The 22,188-nt window shown below is 49.8% G+C and overlaps 13 protein-coding genes across 13 annotated transcripts; 6 read left to right on the top strand and 7 right to left on the bottom strand.

The window, feature by feature from the left end:
- Window positions 1-2,082: 2,082 nt before the first annotated feature.
- Window positions 2,083-3,072, top strand: BCR37DRAFT_386211 (uncharacterized protein; the record flags this gene model as incomplete). The annotated part of the gene is made up of 1 exon (XM_040870419.1): window positions 2,083-3,072. One exon carries the CDS (start codon window positions 2,083-2,085, stop codon window positions 3,070-3,072), a length of 990 nt encoding a protein of 329 aa, XP_040726625.1.
- A 1,293-nt stretch (window positions 3,073-4,365) lies between these two features.
- Window positions 4,366-5,398, top strand: BCR37DRAFT_377674 (terpenoid cyclases/protein prenyltransferase alpha-alpha toroid). The gene has a single exon (XM_040868871.1). It carries the CDS (start codon window positions 4,517-4,519, stop codon window positions 5,081-5,083), a length of 567 nt encoding a protein of 188 aa, XP_040726626.1. The 5' UTR covers window positions 4,366-4,516; the 3' UTR covers window positions 5,084-5,398.
- Window positions 5,399-6,543: 1,145 nt separating this feature from the next.
- On the bottom strand, window positions 6,544-6,882 carry BCR37DRAFT_377675 (uncharacterized protein). The gene is made up of 2 exons (XM_040868872.1): window positions 6,708-6,882; window positions 6,544-6,623 (listed from the first exon to the last, which is right to left on the bottom strand). Exons 1-2 carry the CDS (start codon window positions 6,835-6,837, stop codon window positions 6,562-6,564), a joined length of 192 nt encoding a protein of 63 aa, XP_040726627.1. The 5' UTR covers window positions 6,838-6,882; the 3' UTR covers window positions 6,544-6,561.
- A 275-nt stretch (window positions 6,883-7,157) lies between these two features.
- BCR37DRAFT_377676 (uncharacterized protein) lies at window positions 7,158-8,430 on the top strand. Its single transcript, XM_040868873.1, has one exon. The coding sequence runs from the start codon at window positions 7,325-7,327 to the stop codon at window positions 8,291-8,293; it is 969 nt and encodes a 322-aa protein (XP_040726628.1). The 5' UTR covers window positions 7,158-7,324; the 3' UTR covers window positions 8,294-8,430.
- A 209-nt stretch (window positions 8,431-8,639) lies between these two features.
- BCR37DRAFT_402162 (thymidylate kinase-domain-containing protein) lies at window positions 8,640-10,094 on the bottom strand (the record flags this gene model as incomplete). The annotated part of the gene is made up of 3 exons (XM_040871893.1): window positions 8,640-9,033; window positions 9,074-9,291; window positions 10,053-10,094. 3 exons carry the CDS (start codon window positions 10,092-10,094, stop codon window positions 8,640-8,642), a joined length of 654 nt encoding a protein of 217 aa, XP_040726629.1.
- Window positions 10,095-11,410: 1,316 nt separating this feature from the next.
- Window positions 11,411-12,614, bottom strand: BCR37DRAFT_345165 (peanut-like protein 1; the record flags this gene model as incomplete). The annotated part of the gene is made up of 2 exons (XM_040867603.1): window positions 11,411-12,456; window positions 12,506-12,614. 2 exons carry the CDS (start codon window positions 12,612-12,614, stop codon window positions 11,411-11,413), a joined length of 1,155 nt encoding a protein of 384 aa, XP_040726630.1.
- A 200-nt stretch (window positions 12,615-12,814) lies between these two features.
- BCR37DRAFT_391606 (programmed cell death protein 2) lies at window positions 12,815-13,669 on the bottom strand (the record flags this gene model as incomplete). Its single annotated transcript, XM_040871028.1, has 1 exon — window positions 12,815-13,669. One exon carries the CDS (start codon window positions 13,667-13,669, stop codon window positions 12,815-12,817), a length of 855 nt encoding a protein of 284 aa, XP_040726631.1.
- Window positions 13,670-13,764: 95 nt separating this feature from the next.
- BCR37DRAFT_386217 (signal recognition particle receptor beta subunit-domain-containing protein) lies at window positions 13,765-14,490 on the bottom strand (the record flags this gene model as incomplete). Its single annotated transcript, XM_040870420.1, has 1 exon — window positions 13,765-14,490. One exon carries the CDS (start codon window positions 14,488-14,490, stop codon window positions 13,765-13,767), a length of 726 nt encoding a protein of 241 aa, XP_040726632.1.
- Window positions 14,491-14,855: 365 nt separating this feature from the next.
- On the top strand, window positions 14,856-15,692 carry BCR37DRAFT_345173 (uncharacterized protein; the record flags this gene model as incomplete). Its single annotated transcript, XM_040867605.1, has 1 exon — window positions 14,856-15,692. One exon carries the CDS (start codon window positions 14,856-14,858, stop codon window positions 15,690-15,692), a length of 837 nt encoding a protein of 278 aa, XP_040726633.1.
- On the bottom strand, window positions 15,560-16,489 carry BCR37DRAFT_377681 (uncharacterized protein). Its single transcript, XM_040868874.1, has one exon. It carries the CDS (start codon window positions 16,429-16,431, stop codon window positions 15,718-15,720), a length of 714 nt encoding a protein of 237 aa, XP_040726634.1. The 5' UTR covers window positions 16,432-16,489; the 3' UTR covers window positions 15,560-15,717.
- A 44-nt stretch (window positions 16,490-16,533) lies between these two features.
- On the top strand, window positions 16,534-17,386 carry BCR37DRAFT_253095 (uncharacterized protein). The gene is made up of 2 exons (XM_040866648.1): window positions 16,534-16,776; window positions 16,816-17,386. The coding sequence occupies exons 1-2, from the start codon at window positions 16,612-16,614 to the stop codon at window positions 17,179-17,181; spliced, it is 531 nt and encodes a 176-aa protein (XP_040726635.1). The 5' UTR covers window positions 16,534-16,611; the 3' UTR covers window positions 17,182-17,386.
- Window positions 17,387-18,412: 1,026 nt separating this feature from the next.
- Window positions 18,413-18,904, top strand: BCR37DRAFT_391611 (uncharacterized protein; the record flags this gene model as incomplete). Its single annotated transcript, XM_040871029.1, has 1 exon — window positions 18,413-18,904. One exon carries the CDS (start codon window positions 18,413-18,415, stop codon window positions 18,902-18,904), a length of 492 nt encoding a protein of 163 aa, XP_040726636.1.
- Window positions 18,905-20,040: 1,136 nt separating this feature from the next.
- Window positions 20,041-21,436, bottom strand: BCR37DRAFT_412518 (uncharacterized protein). The gene has a single exon (XM_040872227.1). It carries the CDS (start codon window positions 21,421-21,423, stop codon window positions 20,374-20,376), a length of 1,050 nt encoding a protein of 349 aa, XP_040726637.1. The 5' UTR covers window positions 21,424-21,436; the 3' UTR covers window positions 20,041-20,373.
- Between the last annotated feature and the right edge of the window lie 752 nt (window positions 21,437-22,188).

A 22,188-nucleotide genomic window follows, 5' to 3' on the forward strand; every position in this document is an offset into this window, starting at 1 on the left:
GTAGCGAGTCGCAGTATCTTCGACGCTTCTTCTATTGCTGTGGCACTGTCACTTTCTCAGGAAACGGTCGACAAGCATCGCTATGGTGTTTGAGCTCATCCCGCTGGCTAGTACGACTAAGCGAAGCAAAGGATTACCCTCTCGTTTACTCCCACTTGCAAATCCACTGTTTACATCATGCTCTATCGACGCTCCGTCCAGCGGCTTGTTGTGACAATCGCAGGCAACCCCTGCTCAAGAAGTCGACTGGACTTGGATCTTCCCGCGGAGTCCAATCAATAATGAGACTAGTGCTCATCTTGCAGCGCACACAACAAGGCACTACCATCAGCTGCATTGCTACATGATTGCTTTTATATCCACTTCGCCTCAGCCTCAGTCTGTCCCAATACTTTCGGGATTCTCATTGCAGCCCTTCTCGTTGTGAAATAACGCGATTTCGGCCAGCAGTGTAGAAGTGGAGTTCACCAGGGCACCATTTTGTGATTTCGTCAGGCACGCAAGTATCAGCATCTATTAGGACGGCCAATAATCCCATTTCTCCACCAAGACGGTTGCATGTCGTCCGAAATCTGCTTGCAATAGCATAGGTCCTGGTTTCGCTGCTTCCGATGGTCAAATTCACCTACAGCCCTTCTGTTTACAACCATTTCACTCCAACTGCAAAATTCTATAGTTGACCTTGCTACTTGCTCAACTGTCGACAACAATGCATACACTTTGCTATCGCGGCTTTTTGCTGCTGCCGCTACTGTGGGTATCAAGTACTCTAGCTACAAGAAATTGGCGGGCCAGTTTGGATACTGCTCGATATGTGGAATGTTTGTCTCAGCTTCGTTCCCGTCCATAACAATGGCGTTGGTGATTTGAGGGTTTTCGAGGCAGAAGCTTGCAGGTTGACTGAGACGGTGTGAGCTTTTTTTCCTTCGTAGCAATTTTTTCCTCCATGCGGTACAACTGCCCAAATTCGGCAAGGTACGCTGCGTGCCAGGTCTTGAAGATCATTTCAAGATCAATTCATCGAACAGTGCGAGCTGTGTAAGCTGAAACCAGTGGAGGGGCTTGGCATTCATACGCAACAAACCTGAGGATCTTGTCACTTCACTTTGAGTTTGTTCTCCCAAAGTCCAATCTTTGAGCTCTGAAGATGATGCCGTCACAAATGTCTTGCCGGCACAATTCTGCCAGGCAATTATCATGTAACAAAAGACTATCTGGGCAAAGACAGAAGACAGCATCTCGCACAGAGCTGAATGGTGCAGCGGCGATGTGAAAGCAAAGGACTACGGGTTGTAACGAACACGCAGCCTTGAACCTCGCATCCGACTATCCCGCACCGCATGCTCTGACAACTCATCACGGCTCTACTACCTTCCGCCCTTCAACGACGCTTACCTCCTTCTCACGTTGTCGATCGTCACGCGCTTAGCTTCCTCGCTTCCGGAAACGCTCTGTCACGTTGTCCTTACTCGCGCTCTTACTCGTCGATAACGTCCACCACAACGTCCCTTGTTCTGCCCCTTCCTTATCCTGCAACTCGGACATCTCATGCAATCTCGCTTCCCTTTTTGGTCCCCTTTCTGGTTGAAAGTCGGCTCCCGTGGGCTCTACCCACATCATCGCCCTCCACTCTCATGCTCGTACCTGGTAGACATAAGTAGGCAGCCTTCTGCTGTCTAGTTCCTTAGTTCAGAATTTCTATTTTTGTCACCTACATCTCGCCCAAGTCCTGTCTTCAACACAACATCCATTCCGTCCTTCTCGCGCTCCCTCACACAGGTGTCGTCCCTATTGAATGTGATGACAATCCCGAAGTACGGAAGGAATGCTCTTCCATGAAGCATAAAATGCATGTTGACGCTACATCAGCACGTGCGAATCAGGTTATCATGAATCACACTGCTACTGCACATAAGTGCTACAATTTTCAGCAAACGTAGTATCCCATGTGTTCCTCCATTACAGGCTCCTGTTCAGGTGAGTTTCAAAAGAATGCGCCCTTCTGCCACTGCTTGTGAACCTAAATACTGCTGACTGCAACATCTTCAAAGACATCGATCTCAGCTGCTTCTAAAATTCAGAATGCTTTCACGAACCTGCAAGAACGCTACTTCTCGAACCTTTTGGGAGGTCTTGTTGCAAATGGCAATTTTATTCCCTGCAGGATCGCGCTTGTTCGTCACCTACTTGAGCTTTCCCTGCGAAACATCAGCTGTCCATCGAAATCCAGTGAATTTGTTTGATTGGGTCAATCGATTTGACGATCAGATATTCAGAACAGCGAACCAGCAGAGTCTAGAGGATTGCTACGAGGCATCGTTTACTTTCATCAAAACAATCAGAGTGTTCGCATCGTGGAGTCCAAAAGACTGCTTTATGGCTTGTACAAATCATTTCTTGGAATTGAGCCAGGCTGTTGATCATCATGTGGACACGCCCAACGGTCGGTATTGTCTGGCTAGACTCGATATTTGCTACAAAGATTCTTCAGCTACTCTGATGAATGCTTGCTTAGCAGGAAATGAGCTGAATTATTGCCCGGAAACGCATTGCATTTGCACGACCAGTGTCTGGTTTGCAAGCATCGTCAAGCCCCTTAGATCACGGTCCGCCGATTTCCGAAGGACCCTCGTTGAGCCTCCTGAAGGCTATCGAACTGTGCCTATCTGCCATCCGGATGAAGTCGATCGAGTGTTGAGCATCGCAATCAATGGCTTTGATATCGATACGCGACCAGCAGAAGAACCTCTTTGGGTAAGTGTTGCTCAAGTAAAGAACTATAAAATTTTTTGCGATGCACACTCTGTGAGACGACAAAGTTCGGTCTACAAAGAACTTGAGGGAGTCCGCAGGGGGGAAGCCTCGATTTGCAGCTGCGTGCGCTTCGATCCGCAGGAAGAGCTTCCGTTCGGAAAATATCGGAACCACGAATGCTTTACAAGCTCGAAGGTGCGGGTCTTCTCCTCGAACGTCACGGTAACAACACCAGAAGATGCTGTGAAAGATATTCCACCTCTCATCGAATACATATTTGACGAGTCGTCCCAATGGATTCCTCAACATTACCTTTAGTACTGCTTGAAACAATAGCAGCATCTAATGAGATGTCGTAGAAACTTGAGCTTTACCAAGTTATTCTCTTTCACATTTGACAATTGTGCGCTCCAACTTTTGATTCCTGAACAGAACACACGCTTAAGCCCTGTTTGATTGCAGCCCATAAAGATCTTATCTGGCCGCATATTACAGGTGTGCGACCGCATTTGAGGCCTCGAGTAGGGCCTGGGTTTGGTCAATGCATGACTGTGATGAAGTGGCACAATACAGTAATTCTAGTCCACAGATGCGAACGGCCGTCTCCTGCGGTGAAAGGGCGCATGGGGTTTCGATCGCCCAGCCTGCCATTGTAGACGTCTCTTAGTACCCTGACCTCAAGGCATTGGTAGAAGCTTGACCACAGTAAAACTTCACTGTGCCCGCCAATCTGCGAGACCAATTATTCAAAACTGGTTCCATGTCAGCCATTCGCCATGTCTCGCCACCTGCTTTGACCGCGCTAGGACAGCTGGCCAGCATCGGACTGACACTGACTGCTCGAAACCAGTCGTATAGCATAGCCGAGCCTGTGCTGCTCTGTCTGGCATCTCCACCATCTGCATAGCAAGCTACACAAGTGAGCAGCCTACTTTTCAATTCCCGACTTTCCTCGAATGTTGCCGTGCAGCTACCACTTTCCCTTCACACCATTAGCCTCATTCTCAGCCTACAATCACAAGCGCAAGCATACCTCTGTCGCATAGCCGAGATGATAGAGAGCAAAGAGGAAAGAAGCGTCCTACATTGCTACGTATTGAGTTAATTTGCCCGTCCACCAAAAGTTGCGGTACAGATCGTGTCGCTCCTCCACCCAACGTTCAATCGCAGGATCCCATACTGTCAGCTAAAGTTCTAGATTATGGAGACTAGACGAATCACCCTTGTCGAGTGTTTCGCCTATGCTTCCTAGCAGAGAAGAAACCGACTAGAGCAGAGTTTGTGGTTGAAGGGCTGTATCAGTCTGTTGCAGCAGTGTTGCTTGTTGCACTCTCAAAGTAGCCGAGCCTGTTTCTGTTCTTTATCTTTAAGTGACAGGTCTAAGCAACTGTCTAAGTAACCTTAAGAATGCGCATGGTTCCACGCTATGATGGAAACAGTCTCTCTTCCTTTAGCAATGTCATATCACAGCTTGATACATGGCAGACCGAAAAGCCAACGCCAAGCATGCCAAGTACTTTGCTATGTGCAAACAGATGCTGCCGCATCATATGTCTCCAACGACTTGAATCAAACAATGCTCTCTTTCTTTACAGCTGCATCTCTACACCTGCTCAAGCAAGACGTTCAAAACCGTACAGAAGCTATTGAATGGGTCTATCTGCATCTGAGACACGGCGGCAAAGGCCTTCGAGGCGGACACAACGCTCAACTTCCCGCATCTTCTCCAGGTGCCTGCTATGAGCCTATTCATCTGCCGGCCATGTATTTTGCACTGCAACTTTTGCTCATCTTGGGCAATGACCTTTCACATCTGGACGCTAGTCTTCTGATGTCTGAGGTCGCCGCCTTGCAGCTCGCTGATGGATCATTTCCATCAGCACAAGGCAACCTTGACGCAGACACAAGGTTCACATACATGGCGTTTGCAATTCGCTATATCCTTCAACATCTCGTTAAGGAGCCTACTACAACAGACTTCGATACTGAAAAAGCTCTTCTGTTCGTCAGCCACTGTCGTAATTATGATGGTGGATTCGGAGGCTGTCCGGGCGCAGAATCACATGCCGGTCTGACATGGTGTGCCCTTGCCGCCATTCATCTGCATGAACCGCACAGACTAATAGCACAAGACCCATCCTACACACAGACGATCCATTGGCTCCTGCAGAGACAAAATGCCGATGGCGGATTCAATGGCCGTTTCGGCAAAGTCAGTGATGTGTGTTATTGCTTCTGGATCACAGCGAGCTGCTGCATTCTTGGCGTTGCAGACTTGCTAGACCAAGATGCACTCGCCGCGTACTTTGAAACGTGTCAGACTCCCTAAGGCGGGTTTGAGAAAGCAATTGGACAGCCACCGGATCTGTATCATGCGTTTCTCGGGTCTGCGTAGCGAGCCGCAGTTTCCTCGACGCGTCTTCTATTGCTGTGGCTCTATCACTTTCTCAGGAAACGGCCATCAAGCATCGCTATGGTGTGTAAGCCCGTATCGTTAAGTACGATTAAGCGTTCTATGACTATGCAAAGATTACTCTCTCATTTACGCCCAGCCGTATATTCACTGTTCACAGCATGCTTCGTCGATGCTCGATCCAGCGACTGGTCGTGACAATCACAAAACTTCCCTCCTCACCAGCTTGACTAGACTTCGATCTGACCGGTCTGTCCAATCAGTGATGACTCTGATGAGGCCAATTCTCATCTCGCATATCAAAGCGCACACATCAAGAACTACAATCAGCTGCATTGCTACATGATTGCTGTTAAATCCACTTTATCTCGGTCTTAGTCTGTCTTAACACTTGCAGAATCTTCATTACGACCCTTTCCATCCTGTATGGCTCGTCTGGGGCTGGCGATGCTGAGTTGAAGTACTTTTTGAGTGTCACTTTTGTGGTACTCCCTCTATTTGGACGGCCACTAGCTCCCTTTTTCCTCACGATGAAGCATGTTGCCCAGCCTCTGTTTGTAATAGCATCATATTTGTATCCACTGCTACCAATGTGTTGAAATTACCGCAGTCCCTTCTGTTCATAATCATTTCTCTCCAACTGCAAGTTTTAATATCTGTAACTACTACTTGATCGACTGTCGACATGAATGTATACACATCGCTTTTTTTTGGCTTTTTGCTGCTGCTGCTGCTGCTGCTGCTGCTGCTGCTGCTGCTGCTGCTGTCGCAACCGCTGTGCTGTTGATCACTATAGCTACAAGAAATTGGCAGACCAGTGTGGATATTGCTCGATATTGATAGTTTTGGAATGTTCGTCTCAGCTTCATCCTTGACCATTATAATGACGCTAGTCACTTGAAGATCTTCGAGGCAGAAGCTCTTAGGGTGAATGAGACAGGATGAGCTTTTCCCTTCGTGGCAAACTTTTGTACTACGAGGTCTAGTTGCCCGGATGCGTGCCAGGTAAGCTGCGTGACAAATCAGTTTATCCGGCGACACAAGCTTGTAGAAAGCTCGCATTGGTGAAGAGGTTTCGCTTTTCATGCACGACAAGTCTGAATGTCTTATTTTCTCTTTCTCCACATCCAAATCATTGAGCTTTGAAGATGATGCCGTCACAGATGTGTAACGATCACGACCTGACGAGACAAGGCGTACCAATGGAGATAGGTGGTGAAGGGGTAGTTGGTTCCGGCGTCAAAGACTTGCAAACAAAGGATAGTATTCAACTATAGACTGATGTTGCTGACAATGCTACAAAGGTGCTAGAAGCACTCCTGTTATACTTTGCCAGCCTAGAACGAGGACATGATGAGAAAGAGGTGAGCGAGGGCAAAGACCCTGAAAGCTTCTCAACGCAGACACCAGACCTGTGTTGAGAAAGACATCCACGCTGTGAGCATGGATTGTTTGTAGGACGGAAATAGACATCCACACTTGCGAGCATGATGTTTGTGGGACAGGAATAGACGTTCACACTTGCGAACATGTTGTTTGTGGGACAGGAATAGACATCCACACTTGCGAGCATGATGTGTTTGTGACGGAAATAGACATTGATGCTTGAGAGCAGATGTTGGAGTGTGATCCACGAGACGAGGTGAGTGAGACGCTTGCGAGCGTGACATGATGGAGCGTGGTCCACGAGACAAGGTGAGTGCGATGCTTGCGAGGCCGCATCAGGAAGGTGGATATGCCGGACCGTATGATAGTGCTATCAATGTACAAAAGAGTATCTAGGCAAAAACAGCAAGCAGTATCTTGCACTCAGCTGGACGATACAGCGGCGATATGAAGGCAAAGCACACTACAGGTGATGTCTCTATTGAATTTGGCGACAGTCCCGAAGTACGGAAGGAATGCTCTTTCATGCAGCATAAAATGCATGTTGACGCTACATCAACACGTGCGAATCAGGTTATCATGAATACACTGCTAGTGCATATAAGTGCTACAATTTTCAGCAAACGTAGTATCCCACGTGTTCCTTCAATGCGAGCCCCTGTTGAGGTGAGATTCAAAAGATTGCGCCCTTCTGCAACTGCTTGTGAACCTAACTACTGCTGACTGCAACATTGTCAAAGACATCAATCTCAGCAGCTTTCAAAAATCATAATGCTTTCACGAGACTGCAAGAACGCTGCTTTTCGAACCTTTTGGGAGGTCTTGTTGCAAATAGCAATATTCTTCTCAGGATCGCGCTTGCTCTTCAGCTACTTGAACTTTTCCTGCGAGACATCAGCTGTCTCTCGAAATCATTGTAACATGCCTGCAGGATGGGTCAATTCATTTGGAGAGGACATCTTCAGAGCAAAAAGCCACCGGGGTGAAAAGGATTGCTACGAAGCATCGTTTACTTTCACCAAATCAATCAGATTGCTCGCACTGGAGAGCCCAGAAGACTGCACTACGGCTTGTTTCAGTCATTTCATAAAATTGGGCGAGGCTGTTGATGATTATGTGCTCACGCCCGACGGCTCCTATTGTTTGACTACAATCAATGTTTGCTACAAAGACTCTTCAGCTACTCTGATGAACGCTTGCTTCGCAGGAAATCAGCTCAGTAATTGCCCGGAATCGCAATGCATTTGCACGACCGATATCTGGTTTGCAAGCGTCGTCAAACCCATTAGATCAGGGTCTGTCACTGTGCCTCCTGGAGAACATCCAACTGTGCCTTTCTGCCATCCAGATGAGTTCGATCGGTTCTTGAACATTGAAATCAATCGCTTGGTCATTATTGAAAACCCAGAAGAAGAATCTCTTTGGTTCAGTGTAGCTCGAGTAAAAAACTTTGCAATTTCTTGCGATGCAAACTTGAAAAGACGACAAGTGTCCGTCTCGGCTCAAATTCAGCAAGTCAGAAGGCGAAATACCGCGATTTGCAGCTGCGTGCCGTATCCGCAGGCAAAGCTTCCGCCCGGAAAATATCGGAACCACGAGTGCTTTACAAGCTCGAAGGTGCAGGTCTTCTCCTCGAACGTCACGGTAACAACACCAGAGGATGCTGAGAGAGATATTCCACGTCTCATCGAATACCAAATTGACGACTCGTCCCAATGGATTCCTCAACATTACCTTTAGTACTGCTTGAAACAATAGCAGCATCTAATGAGATGTCGTAAAAACTTGAGCTTTACTAAGTTATTCTCTTTCACATTTGACAATTGTGCGCTCCAACTTTTAAGTCCTGAGCAGAACACACGCTTAAGCCCTGTTTGACTGCAGCCCACAAGTATCTTTTCTGGCCGCAGATTTCAGGTGTGCGGCCGCGTTTGAGATTTCGAATAGGGCCTGGGTCTGGTCAAAGCATGACTGTGATGAAGTGGCACAATACAGTGCGTTCGATCCACATACGCGAATGAACGCCTCACATGATGGAGAAGGCCCATGCATGCTTGATCGCCCAACCTGCCATCATAGGCATCTCTCAGCATACTGACTTCAAGGCATTGGTAGAAACTTGGCGACAGTGATGCTTCACTGTGCTTTCAATCTGCGAGGCCAGGTCATCAATACTGGTATTTGCGTCAAACATCTGCCACGTCACGCCACCCGCTTTGGCCATCTCTAGAAAAGCTTGCCGGACCTTGTACTGCAAATCAGCCTTCTCGTAACGTTCTTCGCCAAAGCCTCCTCTTTTGGCAGCTGTTTCTACCGATAGGTCCAAAAAGAGGACAAGATCTGGCGATGGGAGGCCGATATCGCAGGCGCGACACCAAGTTGGGTTGAGGCCCTTGATGATACTGAAAGCTGCGCCAGAGTAAATGTAGCGGTCCAAGACAAGTGTGATACCATTCTCAATATCTTGACGCATAGCAGATCTAGAAATTAGTTGTAGTTGTGAAAGCTGGACATGCACACTCTGCTTCCCAGCGATTCGCAGAGAATAGGAGATGAATGGCTCGATCGTCCAGATCGGCCTCAGATGTGAGATAGGCATGTATCATCTTGCCAATAGTAGTTGATCTGTCGGGAAACTTGAGCAGCTTGCATGACTCTGGGCGTTGGGCATTCAATGAGTCCACTAGGAGCTGGCATTGTGTGCTCTTGCCAGAGCGATCCAGTCCTTCCACAACGATCTCATGTTAGCGACGGTATCAAATGGAACCTCATACCAGCTTCCCTCTTCCAGCTGTTCGGCCCGACATCGTCGTTGTGGTCGACTTTGAAGTCGCGTCTTCGTCGTTGGCGCGCTTGAAATTCGCGTCGACGTCTTTTCAGTGCAAGAACTACTCGAGCTCGTCGCTTATGCATCCAGCTGCAGGCAGCCATGTCCAGCAGTACAGCTGTGCATTCCTTCCCTCCTTTCTATGCATGCTATCTGCTTCGCTCTTTAAAAGCACGCTATACCAATCGCACATATATCGGAAGCACCCCGAATCCTGCTAGAGTACGCTTCATCTTCCTGCTCACTTGGCCGAAGCTTACGAGATAGAGGCTTCGACAGCACAATGGAGAGCTGACATCCGGAGCTCGCAAAACTTCTCGCTATCGGTATGCTAGTCATTGCTCCATACATAAACTGACACTCAGACCATGGGAAATGGTCGCTATTGTGCATGGCTTCCCATCACAAGTCGCCGCCTTACAATTTGAATGGGCCTGGCAGAACCCTCATCTCTCCAGGCAAATGTCTCGTCAAGATGCTCAAGAACAGGGTGTCTCAGCAAGTCCAAGCAAGCGATTACGCAGGACAACACCGACGTCGGCAACAAAAGCCGCATCTGCAGCCGCACGACGAGGTCCAAAGCTCAATGTAGCATCGCAACTATCAAATCTACACAAGATGTTGACACTGAATGCATATCGACGCTGGCCGCTGCACGTCAGGGTCTTTCACGCAGATGTTTGGACGCTCTGGGAGAAGCAATGTGGTTTGCATTCTGGTCGAGCTGCCAAGACGCCATCTGTTCCGCTACCTGAATGGATTACGGCAGAACTGGACCTCACGCAGACTTTGCCAACTTTAGCTTCTTCTGATGTGCTGAGTAATGACGAGCTCCCAGCATCCCAAACAGCCAAGCGGAAAAAGGCAAAAAGCAAGGCTGCTTCTGGTACAGACGACCTGCCCAAGCAGCGGACTCGAGGTGGTGTGCAAAACTTAGATGTCCTTGACTTCCCAATGCAACAATTGGCTACAGCCCAGCTGCAGCAGCTGTCTCATTCCGCTGTTTGCATGAGCTGTGCAACCGCCATCGCTTTGCCAGACGCTGCAACACAGGCACGAATTCTAATGTGTCCAAAATGCAACCAGCCAGCACACCTCCACTGTCTTGCAAAAGAGTTTCTGACAAACGAGAGTAGTCCGTCTAATGCCTGGGTTCCAGTCGTTGGTGCATGTCCGTCCTGTCAGTCATCGCTTGTTTGGTCATCCCTCGTCAAGGCTGCTGCGTTTCGCAAACAAATGCGACAAGCCGGTGCCAATAGCTTGGCTGAAATCGATGAATCGGGGTTGGCAGTCTCTGAAGATGACTTGTCGGATACGATGAGTGATGCTGGAAGCGTCTCTAGTATGGCTTCAATGAGTAGTCAACGAGCAGCAATCAACACTGGCAAGCGTCCTGTGAGACGCAGAAGCAGGTCGCCCGTCTCTGCCAATGATGAGGATCTTTCGTTGATTGTGGAAGAAGCTCAGACCCTACCTTCCAAGGCAAGAAGGAGACGGTCGCCATCTCCTGTACGAGTAACGGATTTGTCGGGGATCTGTCATGGTAGGCCTAGTGTGGTGAACTCTGTGGAAGGAGTAACTACGCCTTCCAAGAAGAGAAGGAAGCGGTCGCCAAGCCCTGTTCAAGTCACGGACCTGTCGGGGATTAGTCCTGATAGGCTTGGTATGGTGAGATCCATGGAAAGAGCTCAAACACCGGCTCTCAAGACAAGAAGGAAGCGGTCGCCCACTCCTGCTCAAATTATGGACTTCAGTCATGCTGGGCCTGTCGTGGCGAACCCCGCGGAAGTAGCTCAAACGCCAGCTACCAAGACCAGAAGGAAACGATCACCCGCAGCTGCTCCTGCACACGTCACAGATCTGTCTTAGGTCAGTCATGTGGACCTGCGGTGATGCGTCCTGGCAAGGGCAAAGCCGTTGCGGCACCGAAGGCCAAGAGCCCGCGTTCTCGAGAGCGGCAGTGATAAGGACACCGTCTTGATGGTAGATTAAACAACGTCGTAAAAGTGGAAAAGCTAAAGCATGACTATCTATCGTCGCCTGCCAGTCGAACCAGACGCATTCGACAGCATTTCAAGTTCCTGCTCAGCAGCCTTGTTGGCGAGATGAGACGTCTCGAGGTCCTTGTTGAGTCGATCACGCTCGCTGATCAATCGCTGTTCCCAAGCTCGGAACCGGGCCTCCTCGACCTTGACTTGCTCAGTGAATCGCTTTCGCAACTCTTCCTCCTCCTGCCTGAACTTTGGGTTCTCCAACTTTCTGGCCTTTGCTTCACCAAACTTACGCGTCTCCATCTGCGATGAGCGATAGAGTTCATAGTGCTGATCCTCTGTCGTTGAAATGAGATCCAACATGTGTGTGCGAATGAGCAGGGATCGCAATTTCTTAAAGTCACAGTGGTCGTCATTCTCCACCTCAGCGACACCCCAGCTGTACTGACGTCCCTTGACCACGCGACCATCGTGCGTTTGGACATCCTTATCAGAGCCAATCACAGCATAGGGAATGGCTCCCTTGAGGACCTCTGCGTGTTCAGCGGCAGGTGGGTCGTCGCTGTCAATGGGCGGCGTGAAGATTTGGATACCTTGCGCTTCAATGCATGCTCGAATGCGCTGCTTGAACTTGGCCAAGTCACTTGGCGTGAGGGTATCCGCTTTTGCAATGATTGGAATGAGATTGACTCGGGAGCCTAGTTTCTTCATGCACTCAATGTCAAGAGCCTTGAGGGTATGTCCTGTTGGTCGGAGGAAGTAGAGACACACATGCACACGCATATCCACTTTTGTACCGCGCTGAGGTTGCTGCTCCTGTCGCATGAAACTCTCGTGCTGATCATCCAGGAACTCCACAATAGGCTGCCATGCATCACGGTTATTGACAAAGTCGCCAAATCCAGGCGTATCCACAACATTGAGGTTGACTTTGAAGTTCTTCTCCTCCAGCTCGGCACGCGTCAGCTCAATCTCTGTTGTCTTTTCTGAGGTGCGGTTGTGGCGCTTGCGGTTGTCTTGATAGGACTTGATGGTTGTGCTAAAGAGCGTATTGAGCCAAGTGGTCTTGCCAAGTCCTGATTCACCTATATTGTTAGACTGGCATCGGCGCGTGAGGGGGGTTTGGGGACATACCAGCAAGCATGATGGTGAGGGTTGCCCCTTTCATGGAGATGATGCGATGGCGCTGATTAGGCAGCGCGGCCAAGCCAATCTGAGGCGGTACAACATCTGGAGCACCCATACTGGTCAGGCCCTGCCGCAGGAGTAGAGCTAGCTGGTTCGGGGGTAAGTGGTTGACGTGGTCGTGGGTCGTCGTTGTTGATTTTCGCGCCGCAAACAAATTTGGAGTTGAATATCAGTCAACTTGGACTCAACTATGGACTTTGGACGGGTATGGAGGAGGGCCCATGCTGAGAGATGTTTGGGGATGTGACGGGTGCGCTAGAAGATGCTGGTGCGCATATCATACTCCTGTCGCCAGCACACTTCCTCCGCATATCCCTCATTGCCCAGGCGACATGCTTCATTGCACGTATACACATTTAGCACGCCATAGTCAATGCTGTCCTGCTTCGTCTCGTCCTGTCCAAGGAAAGAGATGGCCGTCGGCATCATCTGAAACTCGAGAGATCTTGCAGCACCACATGCACAGGCAGGGATATCCTTGTCTGCCAGTTGTTGTGCATCGGCAATCCACAAGGCTGCTTCGTGTGAACTTGCAAGCAGCTGCTCCGTCCTGTAGTACCGCAAGACTTGCTCTGGTGCCTTTTGCAAACGCTTGCTAAACTTGTAGAATGCCCCATCACCCTTCACTTTGGTGTACTTTTCGCTGCCATCATTCTCAACGAGCACCGCTGCGTGCTTCTTGTCCTCCTTCTCTTTTGTGGAAGCAACGTCTGCTGGTTCAGACTCGCTGACAATCTCATTCAACGCAAACTGCTCATCCTCTTGACTGCTCACTGGATGCAAGTCTGTGGTCGTTGATTGCGATCGCAGCACTTTGATACTCGGTGACCAACCTTGTTTCGCACACTTGCCATTGACACACGTGAGCAGGTACAAGACGCGCATCCACGCATGCGGCCGTTCATCTGATTCAGGTGCAAAGAGCTGTAGAAAGAGTCGCATGCGTTTCTTGCATACGGCGCACAACAGCCGTTCATCATCTTCTGCTAGAATGGGCGATGACGCTAGGCTTGCCATGGGCCCGCCGAGTCGAGAAATAGTTGCATCGCGTAGTGTTGCTTGTATGTATTTCTTGCCTACGGGCTCTGCATAGCCTAAGATGACGCCCATGTCTGGTGTCGTTTGTCGCAAAAGAAAGAGTCTTCGTCAACTTTTTTTTTGAGGCGCCGAAGTTGAGTTGAGCCGTGGACATCAAATAGATCGCCTCAGTCGAGCCAGTCAGACAGAGTCTGCATGCCTTGTCCCTTGAGCACACTCCCACAAAGCACCTCGATGCCTTCTCCCGCCAGTGAAAACCGTTCATCCGACTCAGCAAGCCATTCCAAGGCCTGCTCATCCCGTTCCTCCTCCATGGCTTCCATACGCACTGCACCACCCATTGCTCGTCGTATTTCTGCAATAGCCTCTTCTAGCGCTTTACTGACGCCTTGCTTGTCCAGTGCCGTGAAGAAGTCTGATTTGTTGGCCAGCACAAGCACCGACTCGAACGGCAAGTTCTTTTGTCGCACCATGGTCAATGTATCCAAGAAACGCTGAGCGACAGCAGGTGCTTGTTTAGAAAGCGCTGATGCATCGAGGACGAAAATGACGCGCGACAGCTTGCCTAGACCTTGAGCAGTCGTCATCAACCCGCTCAATTTCGGGTGGCCTGGGACGTCGACTAGTTGACGCGTCTTTTGCCCCGCAGAGACATAGCGTGCACTATTGATGGCTTGTGAAGTGTATGTTGGCTTGATGGTAGCATGGCCATATGCTAGTCTTTGCAGCAGGGCAGTCTTGCCTGCAGCAGTAGGCCCAGTGATGAGCACAATGGATTGTTGTGCAGTGAGCGGGAGAGTCAAGATCCCTTGCTGTGATTGTAGATAGTAGAAAGCAGCAGCAAGGATGATAGCAAGCAGGAGCGATGAGAAGATGAGCAGATAGAGGCCCATGGCAGCAGGATGGTCTCGTCGTGTCAAGTCAAGAGACAGCAAAGAAGCGACTTGAGGATTGCAGATGGGCCCACAAGAGCGGCTTCACAAAATCACTCGGCTTTCCGGGAGGATGCCTCCAGGGAGGATAGCAAGGGCCATGACAGTTCTGTAACGACGATTAGTACTGATGAGCCCTCTTGCGCAAGTGAGTCTAGCGAAAAGGCAGCTTACATAAGCGGGCACAACACGCCAAATTCCAACTTTCGGAGCGACGAGATCTTCAGACACATCCAGTGACATCCTCCTCAGAAGCTCGCCATTGCGCATCGCCCTGTTCTTGGCTTTCGTATCTAAAGAAGCTCTCTAAACTGCTAGCTGACGCCATGGATGGCGAGACGGCCGCTTTCCTCGTCTTTGACTCCCTAGACAATATCCCATCAGAGCTCCTTCACTTGCTCGATGAGCTGCGCTCGATTGATTACAAGTCTACTGAATGGATGCGCAAAATTCGTAGTCGCGAGCACCACATCAGTAAGCATATACGCTCGCATGGCTCACTAGAGGTCTTTCCAAAAGAAGACCAATATATACCCAAAATGCGCACTGATTTTGCAAGAGCCATCGAGAAGACGTATGAGAAGGAGACTTTGGCAAAGCGCGCACTTGAGCTGATTGATCGGACACTCAAGAAGCTTGATGAGGAGACTCGCAAGATTGTATTGATGGAAGGAAGTGGTGGGACTAATCTGAGCTCAGGCCTCGGTACACCCACCGTTGCTGCTGCATCGCCGCTAGGACAAGCTGCGTCTCCTGCCTATGTCCATACCTCCATCGCAACACCTTCTCAAGCGCCGAGCCCAGCAGGAACACATGCCACCATCAATGGTCACGCTACACCCGTCAAATCCCTCAAACGCGCAAGAACAGGCTTACCGCGCCCGCTTCCTAGTTCAGCACTCGCAGGCCCGCCGCTCTTACCAAATGGATATCCAGCGCCTCCAAAAGACCGTGGCCTGGATCACGAAGATGATGAGAATGGAGAAGATACGACAACCTATTGTTTCTGCGAACAAGTATCCTATGGCGAAATGGTTGCATGCGACAACGACTCTTGCGCTCGAGAATGGTTCCATTATGGCTGTGTTGGCTTGAAGGAGCCACCAATTGGGAAGTGGTACTGTAGCGAGTGCGTCGAGCAGAAGAAGGTCAAGCGATCGTAAAATGTACATATTTACAAAGATTTATCTAGAGCTTCGCCTTGGGCTTGGCTTGTACCCGTCTGGCAAGTAGCGTCCAAAGACCCATCGTCAATCCAAACGGCGGAACAAGCCATTCCAGCAAGCTAACAACTTGGTATGGCTTGATTTGGTCGAGCAAGGCACCGACATTCGTTTCCAAGTCTGCCAGGGATCCATCATTCTCAATCACTCGATCAGCTCTGTCTCTTTTGTCCTGCATGCTCATCTGGGAGCGCATGCGTGCTTCTGCATCTTCCTTCGTGAGGTGTGTATCGCGCTTCTGCAAGCGATCCAGTTGTAGACTGTCTGAACAAGCAACACACACCGTCACACCGCAATACGCATCAAGCCCGCCCTCAAAAAGCAGCGGTACATCGAGTACGCAAATGGCGGCGCCGCGAATATATGCGCGTAGCGTCTCATAGAGCATTGCTTTCTGAACAGCAGGATGAGTGATGCTATTCAACACCTTGCGCGCTTTGTCATCACCAAAGATTCTTCTGCCAAGAGCAGGTCTATTCAGAGACTTGTCAGGAAGGAGCAGATCCGGTGTATCTGACCCGAATGCCTCGAGAATGGCATTGTAGGCAGGCTGATCGGGCTCGACGACTTGCCGAGCAATGACATCAGCGTCGACAATGGGGATACCTTTTGAGCGGAGGAGATTGGAGACTGTTGACTTGCCCGTAGCGATGCCGCCTGTAAGGCCGACGATGAGCATCTTGAGCAGGGAGATGGACTTGGTTGAGTAGAGTTGGCAGTAAGCTGTTGATGTCGATTTCCCCCGCAGCGACATTGGCTAGACATTTTTGATTTTTGAGGCATTCAACCACTTCAAGAGCTCATATCACCAGGCCTCATCGAGTAGAACGCCTCAGTACCTCAGATACATAAGATCATAATGCCGCCCAAACGTGTCCAAAAGGAAGACTCGCGCGCAACAAACGGCTTCAGCGCCCATGCCGATAAAGGTGCCGCAGACGATATGCCCAGAGAAGCACGGGCGAAACGCGGCGCACACTATAGAGAGTACCAGGAAGACGCGAATGGGACCCTCATTCCACTGGCAAGTCTATCTCTTCCGAAAAGACATGCTAACAGCTAGTTCGAAGTCGATTCGCTGGACCATGCTGCCTTGCACAAGTATCGCAAAGTACACCACCTTACACTACCCCGTCACCTCGATTCATCTGCTGGACCAGTCGCTGGAAGCGGAACAGCATCGCCTACAGCTGCAGCATCAGCCATGAACTCCTCAGATGCGATGCTTCCTGCCTCTGCAGCGGGGTCGGCATCACTGAGCATGCTGCCAAACCGGTATACACGCGTCGAAAAGGAAGAAGCGCTTCTCTCGGCCGTCAAGCGACACTGGCAGTCCCAACAAATCAAGGAGAATGATGCGATTGTCAGTTTTCTGTACAGCGCACAGAATCAAGATCGATCTTTCAAGATGCGCTTCAATACGGGATAGCCTTTGTCTACGTTTCCACAGCACGCATCAGTCATCATATGACGGCCGTTCGGAACGGCGATGGCAGGTTCGGTGCATTCGTTGAGGCCTTAAAGTGCATGAACGATGTACTGTCATCGTCACGAGAGCGGCATAAGTGCCGTACCTCTGCGTCCAGCACGGCCCACTCTATCGATCCGATGAATATAGCTTTCAGTCTTCCGAATAAGTACTATAACTGGACTATTGAAGACCTTTGCTGAAAGGGAGGAGACGAGCAAGCCTCACATGCTGTCTCAAGCTCTGTTCCTCCTCAAATTTCCTTTCACGACGCTATGCATCTAAACCCTGAAAAGGTCACCTTGCAAGCATTTTTGCCCTTCAGCTACAAAGTCTCAGCTGCGCCAACACATCCGCTCCACCATCCGTCATGTCGCGCTTCACATCAGCCGTTCGTCTGAAGTCGGTCGTTGTGTTGCTTCTCCTAGCGCTTGTCTGCCCATTGTTTCCCTCAATTGCGCCCAATGCAGGTCGCGCCGCCGCAGCGCCTGTAAGAACCTCTGGCGAAGTTCGCGGGCCAGGGGCTCTCGAACCTGGACGAGAGCGCGAAGACCCCGAGAGGTCCAACAAGAAGTTGAAGAAGAACACAGGGTCATGGTCTGACCTAGAAACTCGCATCTGCTATAACATGACGGTGCCTTTGCAAAAGGTGATCGCCATCTCCATGAAGAGAGATTGCAAGCAGCAATGCTCCGCCGCAGTCACAGATTGGTATGACAAGTTTGGGAAACCTGCATGTTCGAGGTCGCAACATAGCTGCGTGAAGTCTGACGTATGCATGCGTGAGAGGTCCTATTCGGAGCGTATGCCATCCAACATGGCAGGCTCAGGTTCTTGTGCAGGTCAGTCATCAGCTCAACGTCCAATTGCAGAGAAAAAGCAATGTTTATGCTACATGGAAGCACATTTTTTTCGCATTCTTCAGCTCACGGCAAACGTAGCGGCTAGGACTGATTTCGACCCTTACGTGGTTAATCCAAGTGATGTCAGTCTGCCGGGCGCGGTTTGGACCGATACTCACTACAGCTGCATTCCGAAAAGGATACTACTCAAGTTGGTGAGAGGCGGTTGGGATAAACAGCCCTCAGCCGAATACACAGTCGTGACAGGCCGTTCCTGCAAAAAGTCGTCTGAAGAATATGAATGCAACTGCCGTGACAATCCTGAGTTTGCTGAAACGAGATGCAGGCTGATGCGCACGAGACATGATGCTGATCCAGCTCTCATTGAACAGCCTCCTACAGCCGCAGCCACAACTGACCACGACCACGAACGCGACAATGCGCTTGCCTTGCTCCAGAATCAGCAATCCAACCAGTTGGACCAACGCGCGGATGACAGCGACGTCACTTCCCATGAGCTGCCCGATCTCAATGTCAGCTTGCCTCCACAAGATGACGACAACGACAATGCACTCGAAGAGCTGCTGGACCTGAATGAGTCACCTCAGGATGACGACGGCGATGACAACGTCAAAGGGATGCCAACCCTTGATGACAGGTCACTCCCTCAAGGTAACGACAAGAACTCGCCTAGCTGTGCAGTTCAGATGCAACCGGTCTACCAGCCTGAACTTGGCATCTATGGAACCGGGACGTATCTGATGACTTCGCAAGCCGAAGATACCTGCACCAGTCCTCAAGAAGACAACGACAAGTTCTGTGTTCCAGATCTCAATTTGTAGATAGCTAGCAACGTCCCGTGCAACTTCTTCAAATCTGTCGCCATATTCATTGGTAAATCGCGATAATGAATAACTCTACGCTCCAACTGCAGTGGAGAATATCTTGAACCAATTGACATTGTTCTATCATTTCATTGCAATGCTGCAGCCTACATCTCCACGGCGCGCATCAGACTCGGCTTGACAACCGTTCGAACTGGCAATAACGGGTTGGCGTATCCTTCGCGACAGTCTTAAGTCAATAAAACCAAGGCAGTGTTCCCGTCGTCGTTCATTTTTGCGACCAGTACGGCCTATTCTATCAATACGATGAATATAGTTTTTAATTCACGAGTGTCAAGCAGAAGATCGAGGGCCTAACATACTTGAGAAATAAGCTGTAGTTATGAGTGCTCAAGGGTGAGCCAGCGCCTTTTTCAGAGCTTAACAAAGATGATTGCACTGAAGATAAGATTCCCCATAAAAACGATCTCAAGAGGCGCATCTTCAGCGTGTTGTCTAAAGGTGCACTGAGCGATTTTCCTGTGGGGCGAATCTAATGGCAGATGCTCCAAACAGGTTACGGCACCCATGTGGCGAACATCTCACTGCAAGAAAAAGCACTGATCCACTCATCCGCGTATCACATGGTTATGATGCCCACAAGTTCGTCAGCGTGATGATGAACGCAGCAGTACCAGTCAGAGGGCTGGAGCACAAGTTGGAGAACAAGGAGCTCGTGGAATCTACATTGCAAGCTCTTCCATGCATGGAGTTGGGAGTTATGGCGATCACATCACGCATGAAATCGCTTTGTTCATCCCAGCTGACGCGTAGGACTGGGCCAGTCAACTTAATCTTGGATGATGATAGCAAGCTGCATTCTCGCGGCAACGACGGCATTACTCTGTCGGAGTCTGTCTGTACAGGCTGGTCAACATGTCGTCCTGGAAAAGTGCATGCAAGGGCCACCTTTCAATTACAATCTGCTCTCCGTCAGCAAACTGACATCTTCATGAATGGGCGGGTAAGATAGACAGAGTGCTTGTGCTAGAGATAGAAATTTGATAGAAGTAGGAATAGATGATGAGTTGTGAAGGAAGGGCGAAGACAGCAGAAGGCTGTCTCTTGATGTTTTTCAGGCTCAAGCGAGAAATTTTTCAGGCTCGAGCGAGAAATCTGACAGTGAAGAGGGAACGAGAGTACAGGAGCTGACTTGGAGATGTCAGGTCTGCGACACAAAGCAGAGACGTAGGAGACAACGAGGCGGGCGTTAACGGGCAAGAGCGCCAGAAGAGATAAGAGGATGATATTGTTGGGGAGCGAGAAGGGTAAGAGCACAAGTAGAGATAATGTGACAAGCGTTGATGAGAGACGAGAGACGAGAGGAAGAAGAGCAGAGAATAGAGTCTTGAGCAGCCAGAGCATATAGAGAGCAATGCCATGTGTAGGGTCCAAGACTCTGTTTTTATAACACAACAGAGCAGGAGCTAGGGGCCAGGAGGGCAATATCCGGGTTGGGGGTCTTTGGGGTCAAGGCACACCTCATTCTGCTCGAGACCGAAACTTAAAAATGTCTGTGTGCACTCCAGGTTGAGATTTGGCTGTTGAGATGAGCCAGCTGCAGTGAGAGGTGCAACTGGATCTTCAGCAGGCTCTTTGTTGAGATCAATGGTAAAGATCGATTGTGTAAGAGGCACTTGTAAGACTACCTCCCTCTGGAGAGTAGCGGTACATTGCGTCGACTGACTCGACTTGCTCTTGGGACCTGGTTTTTTGCAATGACAAAGTCTTCCTCGCTCTGCTGTTCCTGGGGAATCTTGATCGCAATCGACCAAAGGATCCCAAGCCGCGTGTTGCAAGACCCAGCCTGCCTGTGTCAAGAGCCTCGCAATGAAGATGTAGTGGCAGCTGTACCACGAATGTTGGAGTGTCGGTTGGCCATTAGTCACCCATCTCCTCACCAGGTACAGGTATCGTGGGTCAACATGGTGAACTCGGAAGGCAATGAGAGTCGCTTCACATTCACATTGAAATACGTTAGGCGGACACAGTGACAGTGTGCAGGCTCGCTCAGCCCAGAGCGCAGCGGAGAACTCAGCGGAAACGAGGGTTGTGTTTACACAAACGCTGGACTGGAAACAGCCGCGTTTGTGTAAATATCTTGCATTGATGTTCCACAAATACTCTCGGTATAAAGTTGCCTTTTCTTCGCATGCCAATGCACATCCAACCTCGCTGTTGCTCGAAAACTTCCCGAGGAGCTGAAGCTTCAAGCCATAGCATTTGTAGACTTTTGCCGTTGGTGTACTTGAAGGTGTTTGTGTCTGTTTTTGTGCCTTGCTTGGACCTGCCCCATCGTCATCTCGGACGCGTTTTTGGCCGCGGTTTGTGTTCTGAGTCGTTGTTGATGTTCCTTCTTGCTTGCCTGTCGTGCGGCCTGGCTCTCCTGCGGCTGCTGCAGTCGGAGATGCGTCCGATGGCGCAAACTTGCCAATGAGGAGAAGACTTGAGTACAACAGAAAGATGAAACGCTTCATTCTTGCTGTTATCGGAGTGTGTCAAGTCCAGGGTCTTTGGACTCCAGCGACTGCCAAAGATATGAAGAGAGCCAAAATATGGCAGTGATGAATCTGCAAAATGATCTGCATCGTCAAATTGCAACGATGCCTTGATGTCGCAACCGTGAGCAAAGACCTTCAACTTGCATCAAGGCGACATTTGCAAACAAAGCAGCACGTTATGCTAGCGTTGTATGTAACATCGGATTCAATGAAGCCCCTGAATTCTACTCGACCATGTATGCGAATGCGAGCATCGACCAAATTGTCGCAGGTCATATGCAGTGCACGTGGCTGCGACGCGAACTGTCTTCATATATTACTCCAAAACAGTGGACCGAGACAGCGATTTTATTGCATTGGTTTTCCCGGAGCATGTTTGAGGGAAACCTTGACGCGGTTTGAGTCATGCGTAAGGTGTGACTTTCGTTTCGGAATGTCGGGGTTGAAATTTTCAAAGTGCTTGTAAGGCCTTACGTCGCTGCTCCTCCATTTTCACCACTCAAGCAACTATACGTATGTAGTAGGCCTGAGAATGAGATGTGGAAGAGATAAAACTATACTTAAAACATAAGAGATGCTTCTCAATAGCGTGCTGCCAGCTCAGCAAGCACGTGCTTCCTCCCTACATACCGCGTTCCATCTGAACAAGGCATTCCCATCGTCTTTGTGAGGGCGTAGCACCTGCGGCCTTACATGTTCCCCAAACGAGTTAAAGGCTCGTCCCCGAGTCCCTAAGATGCA

Source organism: Protomyces lactucae-debilis (genome assembly GCF_002105105.1).
Source record: "Protomyces lactucae-debilis strain 12-1054 chromosome Unknown BCR37scaffold_5, whole genome shotgun sequence".
In the NCBI taxonomy this organism is placed as follows: domain Eukaryota; kingdom Fungi; phylum Ascomycota; class Taphrinomycetes; order Taphrinales; family Protomycetaceae; genus Protomyces; species Protomyces lactucae-debilis.

Coding starts and splice junctions, on each gene's coding strand:
- BCR37DRAFT_377674 (XM_040868871.1), top strand. CDS start 4,517: ATGTATTTTGCACTGCAACTTTTGCTCATCTTGGGCAATGACCTTTCA.
- BCR37DRAFT_377675 (XM_040868872.1), bottom strand. CDS start 6,837: ATGTCACGCTCGCAAGCGTCTCACTCACCTCGTCTCGTGGATCACACT. Junction 6,624..6,707: donor TGGATGTCTATTCCTGTCCC/ACAAACAACATG, acceptor TATTTCCGTCCT/ACAAACAATCCATGCTCACA.
- BCR37DRAFT_377676 (XM_040868873.1), top strand. CDS start 7,325: ATGCTTTCACGAGACTGCAAGAACGCTGCTTTTCGAACCTTTTGGGAG.
- BCR37DRAFT_377681 (XM_040868874.1), bottom strand. CDS start 16,431: ATGCTCATCGTCGGCCTTACAGGCGGCATCGCTACGGGCAAGTCAACA.
- BCR37DRAFT_253095 (XM_040866648.1), top strand. CDS start 16,612: ATGCCGCCCAAACGTGTCCAAAAGGAAGACTCGCGCGCAACAAACGGC. Junction 16,777..16,815: donor ATGGGACCCTCATTCCACTG/GCAAGTCTATCT, acceptor GCTAACAGCTAG/TTCGAAGTCGATTCGCTGGA.
- BCR37DRAFT_412518 (XM_040872227.1), bottom strand. CDS start 21,423: ATGAAGCGTTTCATCTTTCTGTTGTACTCAAGTCTTCTCCTCATTGGC.